The 12,856-nt window shown below is 46.4% G+C and overlaps 1 protein-coding gene across 1 annotated transcript in view; it reads right to left on the bottom strand.

The window, feature by feature from the left end:
• The window catches only part of SYNPR (synaptoporin), a 103,967-nt gene extending 94,201 nt beyond the window's left edge, over positions 1 to 9,766 (bottom strand). The window contains exons 1-2 of the mRNA XM_033071530.2: positions 9,673 to 9,766; positions 9,499 to 9,564 (exon numbers count right to left, since the gene is read on the bottom strand). Of these exons, the coding sequence (XP_032927421.1) occupies positions 9,499 to 9,564; positions 9,673 to 9,690 (84 nt within the window). The 5' untranslated portion in view covers positions 9,691 to 9,766. The remainder of the gene's footprint in view (positions 1 to 9,498; positions 9,565 to 9,672) is intronic.
• Positions 9,767 to 12,856: the final 3,090 nt, after the last annotated feature.

Genomic DNA, 12,856 nt, shown 5'->3' on the forward strand with positions numbered 1-12,856 from the left:
CAGCAGAGAAGAATTTAATTAAAATGTTAGAATTAAACAGGAAGGCATCCATTGTTTAATTTTTTGGCAGGCATCTCCTTTCAGACCGGGTCCTAATTCCATTCCAGCACGCTGACTGCCCTTGGAGATGGCAATCAGGAGAGCTCTGCCGGATTTATCAGCTGCTGCATTTGGCGGTGGGGGAATCCCACACTTGCTTTGGCTTTCAAGCACAGTCCCTAAAAAACACTAAGAGAAACTGCTCAGCTTCGAAGGATATTTATTGATACAAACTTATTCTGCAGTAATAAGGCAATTTCCAGTATCAAACCTAAGCCCCTTGGGTTGGACACAAGATACACCCAAGAGCATCATTCCCCCTTGCAATCACAACAGGGAGGTGGGACCCATGTTCAACCACTTCAAGACACCTTTCCCTCCATACAGAGGCTGTTTGAAATGGGGTAAACAACTGATGCAAAGGAGTGGTGTTTTGTGCGCAACATGGCTTCTGCTGGGGAGACCCAGGGGTACACAACAATGTGGTTTTAGACTTGCATGCAGATGCAAAACCAAACAAAACCTTGTCTTGTGTTGTAACCCTGTACTCAAGATGCATTAAGAATGGTATGTCCCTTAATTCCTGTGACCCCTGTAAAGTCTATGGACTGACCCCTCTGTTATCCTATTGGCAGAAATACAAGTTTCCCCTCCCCTTTCCTAACCCTAGAAAAGACCCCAGACTTTGGGAAACTTCCTCTTCGTCCCCTGGAAGCTATGAAGAAATAAACCAAGGAAAACCCTGGGAGAAAGAGCCTCTTTGTATCTTTTATCCTGTTCATGTTACCCAGCCCAAACTTATCTTGCTACAGAATTGCCAGTGAGCAGGGAAGCCTTGAAATGAGGTAACAGTGTTGTTTGGCTTTGCTTTGAGCATACCCTCCAGCATACAGCCGGGGAGAAGATTATTCTGAAAACAGTTCAAGTAATGCTCAAGTTTGCTTGTTCAATAACTGTGAGATATTTCCTGGCTTCCTGGGGTATTTTGGGCTGAATGCTTAAGGCAACCCTAGACCATACAGCTCACCTCAGGGAGACTGAACCAAGAAGCCAGGTGTCTTCTTGGGTTTTGGGAATCTAGAAAGAAAGATTTTGCTACTTCTTTAATACTATTTGGGTGCTACAGAGGATTTTCACCTAATATGAAGATTGTCAAATGCAGTATCAAACATGGGGTCCCAATACAAGCACCCAAAATGCATGTGACAAAGGATTTGAGCTGGGGCTTATCACTTCAAGCCAAGTTGATTTGCATCAACAGAGAAATTACACAGGAGGACAGAGCATTAACATCAGGAAAAGAGAAGACTGAGGACAAAAACAATAAACTTCTCTTTGAAATTCAAAGAGCTACTGTAGAGCTGTTACTATAAATTACTTTCTGATGTATCAATGATCTTGCTGATGTTGGGTAGCATTTCATTTTGAAATCTTCTGGGCAGAATTTCACCCTCAATACTTCAGACTTTTGAGTACTTCTAGTGAATATTCAGTCAGGCTGTTCACAGTAGGCTCTGATATTTCTTATAGAATAAGGATCAAGTTGACAGGTTGGGACTTTTGCAAGAGAGTCAAATCAGATTTATTTCTGACAGCAGGTCTAGGACTGTACACCTCTCCTCTGAAAATGTATAACATTCCATCGAAATCTTCGTGTTTCCGTAACACTACCTCCCTCCTAGGATGGGGTCTTCTTATTACAGAGGCTTCTCCAAAAGCCCCCTATGTCTTGGTCTGATCACTGAAAACATCCTCACCAACTTCTGCCTTGCAATGGCCCTACCAGACTGGGCTGGAACATCTGCACCAGCCCTTCCCCATGACCTGGAGCCCTCACAGCTCCCCACAATGTTCATCCCAAGCCTCAGGCTGCAGCACTTTCTGCTCCCCAAAGTATTAGCTCACAGCTCCCACAGGCTCTGCCTCTAACACAGCTTTCCCCCAGGTGCTAAGGCATTCTGGAAAAGGCACAGACAGAACAGCTTTCTCAGAGAAACACATTTATCAGTCTATTAGAACATCAGAAAAAAGGAAAGGTAAAACAACAAAGGGCAATGAGCACATTACTTTCAGCCTTTCCTGAGCCTTTTTCCTGGGTCATGCACCCACCCTGCTGCTTTAAGGGCCAAAGCTGACATTCATCTTGGGAGACCTTTCTGCTTCGCTCTCAACACTGAGGTCCATAACATTTGCTTCATGCCACAGATGGCTGCTCATCTGGAAAACCCTCTCTCCTTAGGGGCCACACCAGTCTAATCCTCTGCTGATCCTTCTCCCCTGGCAGCATAATGAAAATACTTCACTGCACCGAGCTGTCCAACACAAGACTCTGTTCCCTCCCATCACAACCAACCTCTGAGCCTGACCCACAGTTCTCCCCACACCACCCACTCCAGCTTAGGTTTGAGCACTTGCAAAAGCAGGCAAATATCCCATCCAAAAATCTGGAGCATGCACTCATGGATGTGCCTGCATCCATAGGCTGGTAATAACACAACACCTAATATTTTTGTTATATAAAATATTCTTAGAGAATACTTCCTTACTTAAATAAATGTTATATATCAAAGCCTTTCAATTACATAAATAATAGCTACAATTATAATAATTGGGATCCCCATCATTTCATGAGATTTAGGATTTTCCATAAGAATGGGAAGCACTGTTAGCTTTTTTAACTGAGTGAAGTATTCAAGCTGCTTCCAAACACACACCTGAAAAGTCTCTACAGTGGCCAGAAGATAAAACTGTGCAAATTAAAGCAAAAGCTTACAGTTTGCCTATATTCAGTATTCTCTTGCTTTTGCCAAAAAGCAAGCAAGCTGTCACCTTAGCAACAATGTCACACTTTGCAGCACATATGCCACTTTGAACAAACACCTTAAACACAGCATCTCCATGCTGTATGTTCCTTTCTATAATGTTCTTAACAGCACTCTGTAGATCTCCCACCAAGAGTAAAACCCATGAAGACCCCTCTGGCAGCTGCTGGGTTGGACAGACAGCCAGACAGCCAAGTGCTCTTTTCCACACTGCACCCCAGGCCCATACTTAGAAGCATTTTTATTCAGTGCCCAAGGGGAAAGCTGGGCTTGCAGAGGTGCAGCTTTGTCTTCCACCACCAGCCCTGTGCAGAGCCCAGTGCTTGCTGCTTCCTGCCTCTCCTCTTTCCCTGCTCAGGACAAGGTCCTCTCCCCTGGAGCAGAGTGGAAAACTTCACCAAGCAACATCTCCTGCCCCTTGAGATCACACCTGCCATGAATGCAGGTTAAACCAGGGACCTGAGCATCCAAATAACAAAAAAGGTTTTATCAGGAACATCTCCAAGCCTGTCCTCTCCCAACTGCAACATCTGAATCCAGAGATGTCAACATGCAGGGCTTTTACCCGGAGCTCCAATTATGCAGATGCTGATTTACAGGAGTGATGACTGAAACATCGCCCTCATAAAAATTGTCAAGGAGACTTTAACTGTGTTTGTCTAATAGCAGAACCCTCTATCTCCACTCATCTTATTGCTAGTTTGAAAGTCAGATCATTTTTGTTCTTCTTTTCATAGAAACCTGGTTTGCATATATAATCAAATTTAGCATTAATGAGTCTCTTTCCTCATCTTCTATTCCTAATGCTTCAAACAGCCACACTCGGATAAGAGCAGCCATTGAAATGTCTTACCATGAGATTTTACCAGTTTCTCCCAGGTACTTCCACAGCAGCAGCTCCAAAAAGTTCTGCTCCTGGAGCCCTGTCTCCAACCATATGTGCTAATCCTACAGAACTGTTTTATACCAGGTCACACTGTGGGCTGCTTGAGAAACATCAGGATTTAAATGAATTATTAGGCGACCTTTTAAAATCAGCTCTTCCATGATCACATGGGCCTAAAATGGAAAATGGTAGGCATTTTCCAGATGAAAGATGTCATTTATTTGCAATGTGGTCAGGCACTGCTGACCTTTTCTCTTCCCCTGTATCAGCATTTGTACCATTTTAACAGCAACTTGCTGATAAGCACAGTTCTCAGTTTCCAGCCAGATACACATGCAGATAATCATGGATGTGAACAGCAAAACAGCCAGCTCTCTGCAGACTGCATAAAACATGGGACCACAAGACAGATTTCCTGTTCTTTCACTTTTGTTCTGGGTTTAGAGCTCCCATCTTTCTTCTTGATCTAAAACCACATCTTTTTTCAAAGCCAGAGGTTCAGAGTCATGAGACTCGTAGAAGTTGAGACTTTAAAACACCGTGTAGGCACTGCTAGTGCTTCTGCTGCCTTTGTGCCAGTCCCACTGCAGTGACATATGGTTCTGTGAGACTACAAAAACTTTTCAGATCCTTCCTATTGCACACCGCAGAGCCTGATGTCTAATGGCAAAATCCACTTACTGGGTTCTTCCTAATAAAAATAACTTGTCTGACAGAGTTCCCTGCCTGCACGTTACCCCAATAAATGCTCAGAAGTTGCAGGCCCAAAGCCAAGGACAAATAAAGCCTGTTCCCACAGCTCAGGTCTCTTAGATGTTCACATCTTGTTGGTTCATCGTGGCAATTTTTGCCTGCCCAGAGCTGCAGTGTGTTTTGCATGCATTATGCTAAGCTGCCTGTAAGAAATCATCCAATTAATGACAGCTTACAGAGAAGGGTTAGTTACACGGTAATTACCTTCCTAATATTAAAATACCATAGAAATGGATTTACATTTTTTTGATTTAGTGGCACATGTTTTCCTGACCTGACACTACACACCCAAGACCATTGAGGTAGCAACTGGGACACAGTTTACAAGAACAGCTAAGTACCTACATCCCCAGACAGACATCAAAAGACTTGACAATACGTTTTTAACATGTGTATGTGCTTCCTTAACCTCAAGATGGATGGGCCCAGCACTAAATGCAGCATCTGATCCTGATATTGTGTAAGCAAAATTACCAGGCAGTAAGAAATATTACTTTATTTTGAAGGCTTTTCTTTCAATATGCATACAGAGAAGATCAAACACCCAACTCTTCCGCCCTGCATCCATGAGGAGCACTAAGTTTCAGCAAGCTAACCCTCCTCCATCAACCAAGTTTCTGTCCATACCAGAGCAGCCAGTAGCCTTCTGGTTAATCAAAAATCAAACAAATATATGCAAATGTGATGAAGAGTCTCAAGTAGCTATAAACATCTCAGGCCCATAATACACTAGACAGAGCAAACTACTAATCACACATGCTTCATGCAAGCATAACCTTCTTATTTCTTTCCCATTTATTTTCAGCATCTCAAGATAGCTAGGCTTTTCTAGGGCACACTTGAAAGCACGCAGCTACTTATGTCCATTCATATGCATGCAAATATAATCCAACAAAAGCACTCCACGGCCAGATGAGCAATCAGCACTAGGACAAAAGACAAGACGTTATCAGTCTTTCAAGATTCAGATTCGCTTTGCCTTCTGAGCACACATCTGTGTGCAAGGCAAGAGGTGCTAACCCTTTCAGAATCTATACCATCAAAGCAAGCTCGGCTCTTGCCAGGCAGACAGCAGCCTGGCTTTTTTCTGGCTCACCACCCAAGTGATCACTGCGTGAAGGCAAGGAAGCAAAGCAAGCTTGGTCCATGTGCACCACACACAGATTTTTCAAACCATCTTCATCCAATTTCCCCCAGAGATTGTTGTCCAAATGCCCTGCAATGCTTTGGAACTCTTTGGTACATCCCTTGGAGATGCTCACGAGCAGTGATGAAAGCCAGTCGTGTAAGGCCTGCAATGTTTGGGGGTTTTTTGCATAAGGGCAAGAAATAAAAAAACTCAGAAACATTTGAGTTCACTGAACGTCCTAACATTCACTTCCAAGTCATCCTGTTAAGAAAAAACATAGTGTCCACGAGATTTGTCTGGCAACATAAATGATTCCCAAGTGTCCTGATAAAAGTTGCACTGGGTTTACACAGAGTTACAGTGTGGCCTTTGTCCCAAAAACACCCCCTGGCCATGGCAGCCCAGACTCAGCTGCAAGTTGGTGGAGATGGGAGCTCAGTGCAAGCTATTTTAAAACACCAACCTATAGATAACCATCGAGGCAATCACAGCATCTCCTGACTGGCACAACGGTGGAGTTTCTGCATCCCTGCTGTTTATGGAGGAACAGACATTATTAGACAATATTTATGGAGGAAAAACATTATGGACTGCACGGCAGCTCCTGTTACTTTACAGGAAACTGGACAAATATCAGGTTGCTTTGGGTTTGCAGAAGGAAAGTTTGTGGCAATTCACAATGTAATTAAACACACACACCCACACACCCCACCACCACCACCCATGTCTCCCCTCTGCAACATAGGGATACAAAGTTCTCATTTTTACAAAAATATTTTTGCCTGTAAAAGCCTGAGTACAGCAGGTAGTTCCTGTACCCCTCACACTGCATGGGGAGAGCCTTGCTTTTTTCCTCTTAATTTCCACTTCTATGGCTCCAGAGAGGCAGCAAGAGCAAACAAATAGGCTGGAAGTGACAAACTTGCTTGTCTTGCTTGCTTTTTGCAGACCCCAATAAAAGCAGTCTAAACACATGCTTCATGCAAGAGAGTCACAAGACTGAAATTAATCCAGGGAGAAGAATGAACATATTTCTTCTCTTTCATCTTTCCTTATTCATTATTGTCAGGTGCATGTATAAGAGAGCTATTTTTCAAATGAAGTTGCAAGAGTGTTTGTGACATTGCTACTGGTTGTAGTGCCAGAGTGGATTATCTGAGAAATAAGCTTCACAAGAACATTCTTCTCATGCAAAGATCTGTGGAGTCACAGCCAAGGCACTAAAGAGGAGCAAGAACAAATACAGCTTTTAAACAGCTCTTCCCTGCCCCCAGCATATGCCATGAGTTGACTCAAAGCTGGAAACACCCAGGCCTCACCCAGTACAGTTGTGTGCATTTTTCCAAGCTCAGTTTTGTGATCCATATGCTCTGTTGCCTAAGTAGAGTTCAAAAAATGCAACTCTTGCATAATTGTTGCAAGTCGATTTCTTGGTTTCTTTTCTTTCTCTAAACCTTTCCCAGGCCTGAGCCAGTTGTCTCTTAATGGCTTCTAAACACAATTTCTTGTCTGTAAATAAGATTACAATGAAATACAAATGAAAACATGTAACAGTGCTATGAATATTCAGAAGAATCAGCCTTATCTCAGCAGTTTCTCTCTGGGTGTTAGGTGACCATCAAAGTAGGAAATTGAGAAGGTCAGATAAGGTCCCTGCTCCTTAAGACAGGTCTGTGTCTGAGCCAGAGCATCTGGAATCTGCACACCTAAAGATTAATTCTACAACAGTTACAGTTTCACATCTGACAAACCCACGGCCACTTCAGTTGCTTCCAGACCCACAAACGCGTGCACCCACAAACACACGAATTTCAGTAGCAGAGGATCACAGATAAAGATATGCTCACCCCAGAGTCACCATGAGCCACCCCAAACCATCCACTCAGAGTGAAAATTCAAGGCTGGACTGCATGGACAATCTGAGGACATTTTCAGCCTGCACCACCTCCACCCTAGCAGCCTTTCCGAGGAACTCCCACAGCTCTGCCATCTGTGCTGCAACACCACAGAGCCTCCCCCCAGGCACGAGAGCCACCCAACGCCCAGAATCGCTGCGTCACCAGCTGGGCTATGAACTTTATTTCCTTGCAGATGCAATCTAGGACTCAAGTGGGAGGTGTTAGGGGTGGAATTTGACTGTTCTGATCAAGTGCAACAAGGTCTGTGAGGCTGCTGGGGGACATGGAAGTGGACACAGAATTGACTGGAGCATTTGGTCTTCTTTTAAAGTTTAAAACTATGATTAGGCTGATTAAAGGAGTCTGAGGGAGAGGTGGACAATTAGTTGAGAGTGGAAATGGTAGAGGGAGGTGGACAGCAGGTTGGAGGCATGGTGAGAAGGAAGATGGGAGCAATAAGATGAATTGAATAGACATGGAATTTCAGCAATTCAAAAAACCTGTCAAGTCTAATAAAAAAAATGTCTTCCACACTCCGAAATATCATAAACTAAACTGTGCTTAATTCTACTTACACATACATGTCAAATGGAGAGAAAGTAATTTCGCAGGTCATCTTAACACACTCTGCACCCTTCTCCTCATTGCCAAGGACTGGCCCACTTTGGCCGTGTCAGAGGAGCTCTGTTTACACCCAGCCGCGTGTGCACGTATGTGTACACACACAGGCAACGTGCACTCGCAGCAGCCAGAAGAGTTCTACTTGTGGCTTCCAACCATGACAAAGGCAGCTTTTATATCTGGCTGTTGGAAGAAGTTACAGACCCAGGGAAGTGCCAAGAGAAGAGTTCCCACTCGCTGTCCCGAGGATGCCAACGCACTGACTGGGGCTGGAACAATTCTCTTGATGGCACAGCCCATGCCCATCAGCCCAGAGCCCTTCCCAGAAGGGCTGGCTTCCCAAGCTCCATCAGACACAGCCTCATCAGGCAGACAGCCAGGAGACCACGCTCCCAGTGGCTATCTGCCATAGGAACAGCTTTGCTCCCTGTTCTTCTGCCCTGCAATGAGCGCTGCAGAGTGGCTGGAGCACCCCCAGACCAGCGCCTGGGGCTCAGCCCCTGTGTGTCCTGACTTCTCCTTGAAGAAGGAGCAGCAGTGCTGGGTGGGTTTGCAGAGCTCTGGGCAAAGAACACAAGAGACCTTGTCCATTCACTGGCACATGCAGGCGACCCCACTGCAGGGCCACCCTGTCCCAGGCCGTGGCACCACCATGTCCCCATCACCCAACTCCACAGGACCTGATGCTTCAAGGTGCCCAGCGGGGAAGAGACGTGAGCAGGGACAGAGTCTGGGGTGAGCAGCTACCCCAAGCACACCAAGCCCCCACTCGGAGGCACCCTGCACGTTGCAGGTGCCAACATGTGGATAAACGCACCGCGCAGGGATGCGCCCCCCAAAATACACGCCTTACATAATTCCCCAGCCAGTCGGCGTTAGGGGAATGTGATTAATCCTCCATGACATGTTCTGAACTTTCCGTTCAGAGAGGCTCTCTGCTCCCGCAGACCTACTGGCGATGGATGTCATTTGACCTGCAGACTTCACTACGAATGAGCATCAGAGCAACACACAGTGACATTGCTCCGCACACCAATTATCCGCCTCCTTCCCCGCTCGGCCCAGAGACAAGTTTGCTAAATGCATAACGAGGATTTTATTTTCCTCGGTGTCGTTTTTTTTTTGGTTTGGGCTTTTTTTTTTTTTTTTCTTTTAATTCTTTTACAGGCAGCACAAGGATGGAGGGGTCACCCACAAACCAGCCCGCCCAGCCCACAGCGCTGCAGGACGCGAGTCCCCGGCCCCTCGCCCCATGTCCCTGTCCCTGCGCCCGGCCCAGCTCCCACCTGTTCCGCCGGGCGCGCACTTTGGCGACAGCCCCCCCGCAACCCCTCAGAGCCCGGGACTCACCCACTCGAGCACCCTGAGGAAGGCCAGCGGCTCCTTCACCACGCGGAAAGTGCCCGCGGAGGCGAGCTGCGGGCAGAGAGAGGGGTCAGCACCGCGCCCGCTCCGCGTGCCCCGCAGCGCAGCCCAGCCCGGCAAAGCCCAGCCCAGCCCAGCCCAGCCCGGCTCTCCGCGTACCTGGTCCACCGCCTCCATGGCGCCGCAGCCCCGCGGAGCGGAGCCGAGCGGCGGAGCCTGCCTCGGTCGGTCGCTGCCGCCCGGCGCCGGGATGCGCGGCGCTGCCCCCGCGCAGGCCGGGCGGAGCAGCCGGGCGGGGCCCGCGCCCCCCGCGCCGCCCCGCGGAGCCGCCCCGGCCCTGTCCGCGCTCCTGCAGCGCTGCCAGCCTGCTCGCGATCAGCGCGGTTTGCTTGGGGTATTTTTTTTTCTTGTTTTTAAATTTTATTTCTGGTAGGAAGGAGAAGGAAGATATCGGGGAAAATAAAATTAGAAAGCAAAAAAAGAAAACAAACTACCTCCTCCCCGCGCGCACGGGCGCTGTGAATATCTCAGGGGTGGCACCCATCACCCTGTGCTCGGCCGTCCCTCTCCCCCTCCCGGGACGGACTCGCTCGCCTCCCCCGCGGCCGCAGGGCTGCAGCGCTGTGCTCTCATCCCTCACTCCCTCCTGCTTTTCGAGCATTTCCTTGACAGCAGAACAGCTTTTTCTGCCTTGCTGTTGTCCTGGCCTCGTTTCCCAGCAGAGCCTTAACAATTCTAGTGCATCCCGGGTGGCACAGCCCGGCAGGAGAGGAGGCTCCCCGTGTCCAGCCACATTCTCTGACAGCATTCCCAGCTCCTCGTGACAGTAAAACGGCACTGGGAGGATTTTGCGATGGAGCAAATCCCTGCCCCAGTAAGGGCTCGGGACACAAATCCATCACCCCGCTTAAGAGCACAACAGCCTCTAGATTGAGAGCCCGAGACTGCAAACATTTGCATATTCAACTTCCCTGCCACCCTGATAACCGGTTGTGCCACCAGAAGGACACCACTGCTCAAATAGGATTTCGGCCATAAGTAGGTCAGAGATGTGCCTAAAAAATACCTGAAGCTTTTACTCCCTGTAAGGAATCAGCCATCTGCAAAAGTTAAATGAGTCAATTAGTTTTGCTCGAAATAAATGTCTATTATAAAAACCCCAAACAATAATCTAAATGCACTCTTGGAGTAAATAAGATGGGGGGAGGGAGAGTTAGATGATGAATTTATGAAGTTTTCACTGGAACTTGAGGCAGGCGATTTTGTGTCAAAATCACAGATCTGGAACAAACTCAGCTGAAGTCTGGTAGCAGTGGGACTGGGTCCAGATTATTTTAAAAAATAATTTTTTTAACCATATCAAAAACAGCTTTCAGGTCAGAATTTTTTTTTTTTTTTCAATTAAAAATTCTTGTATTTTCTGTGCTCCTTTCTTTCCACCCTAGGAGAAAAAAACAGGAAAATAAAATGGGTAATTTTCCTTACGAAATATTACCAAGCATACTTTTATTTATTTATATAACATTCTCTAGGAAATACAAAACACTTCTCAGCAATTCTAGGAACTGCCTGCTGGTGGCCCAGTGCTGTGGGAGGCACAGTCCCCTCTCAGAGACAGAAGGACAGAGCATTCATCGATCTCCAAGATGCACAAGCAGGCAGGGATGCACAATCATCCATCTGACTTTCAGCCAGAACTTCTCCCACTGGTACAGAGATGCAGAGCCAGGTCACTGCAAACCACCTGCTTTCAGTTCTCATGCCTGAAGAAGAAATTATCATGGAATATCCCGCGTTGGAAATGACCCGCAAGGATCACTGAGTGTGAATTAGTCTGGTCCCCAAGAGCAGCAGGGTAACCATTCTCCCTCCTGCAGAGATTTCCAGCTCTGGTGTCTGGTATTCCCACCAACAAAGCCTTTGGCTGTGGGAAGTTTCATCACTTGCTGTTTGCTGTGACTCTCATGTGCTGTTTCCTTTAATAGGTTTCTTTCATGGAGAGACTTACAGCTGTGGATGTATTGAAGCAGTTCAAAAACCTCCTTAGAGATTCAGAAAATTGCTGAAACATTTAGTGAAGCCATAACTTAGCAGTAGACTGGGGAAGATATGGAGAATATTTTTTCCCTAATTTTATTAGTAGTATATTCTGGAAAAAAACATCTCCCCCATCTCCATTGACTGCCACAGACAACTGGAAGCCCAATTCACTAACCCTTTATTAAAATTACCTCCAATCATAAACCTGAGATTTTAGTAGCACTTGACCTTCAGTTTTCAAAAATTGCCAAAGAAAGGAAAACAGAAGCAAATGCTCCCAAAACCTTTAGCACTGGCAGGTTGCAAACTGGAATGATTTCCCCCATTGCTCTCTAGGCCAGCACACTTTGGTTTTCAGCAGATACAGGAGCTCCCACATGCTGTTTTTGGGGTTTTTCCCTCATTTCCTCTCCACCGTCCCAGCTGTGTTTTATCATGATGCTCTTCAGTGCTTGGCAATCCCCACCTCAGCTCCCCCATTGGCTGGAAATCCTTGCAGAACCGTGGCAGGAACCTGGGTTTATAGCCAGTGTTCAGTACCTCTTCTTGCCATTATTAACTCTTCCAGACAGCTATCAGGATTGGTTTTAGATAGGGCAGAGTGTCTTTGACTTTCAAAGCTGCTTTCTCTAAATACTATCCCAGTCAGCTCAGAAGTAGGAGCTCCTCCATCCCAGGTCTTGAGCATCCTAGTACAAACCTTGCTCTGAAAATGACATTAAGCTCCACACTTTTTTGATCCTACGTAATAATACACACTCTGAAATGTATATTCAGGTTAGCAGATGTGATAAGTCTGCAATTACTGGTGATACAGCAAGAAATTGTACCCCAGGGCACTACATTATATTCACTCTTCTCACACCTGGATGGCATGCATGAATCAATAAAAGACAGAGAGGTGCAGTTGCAAATCTCCATGCTGAATGAAAAATAGGCTGGAAACACTCAGAGTATTTCATAGACGCAGAATCCCACACACAGGAGGCTCCTGCCCTTTCCTTTCACTGGAAAGAGTCCAGCAGTGCTGTAAGGGGAAGCAGCCATGCCAGTCCTATGTCATTGCTGGGAGCCAAAATTTTCCACAGGACACGAGAGGAGTTTTCATGCCCATCAAAAAAATAAATTTAATTGGCTCAAGTCCTAACAGGGCAAGTTTAAAGCTAGAGTCCTAATTTCAGGATTAGCATTTTGTCCAGCTACAGACAGTGATTTCTTTCCTGTTCCTAGGAAGCACAGACCTTGATTTTTCATTTGGCTAGAAGGTGGGAAGCTTCCCTGATTAATGGCAAGTGTTAGAACT

Source organism: Catharus ustulatus, chromosome 13 (genome assembly GCF_009819885.2).
Source record: "Catharus ustulatus isolate bCatUst1 chromosome 13, bCatUst1.pri.v2, whole genome shotgun sequence".
In the NCBI taxonomy this organism is placed as follows: domain Eukaryota; kingdom Metazoa; phylum Chordata; class Aves; order Passeriformes; family Turdidae; genus Catharus; species Catharus ustulatus.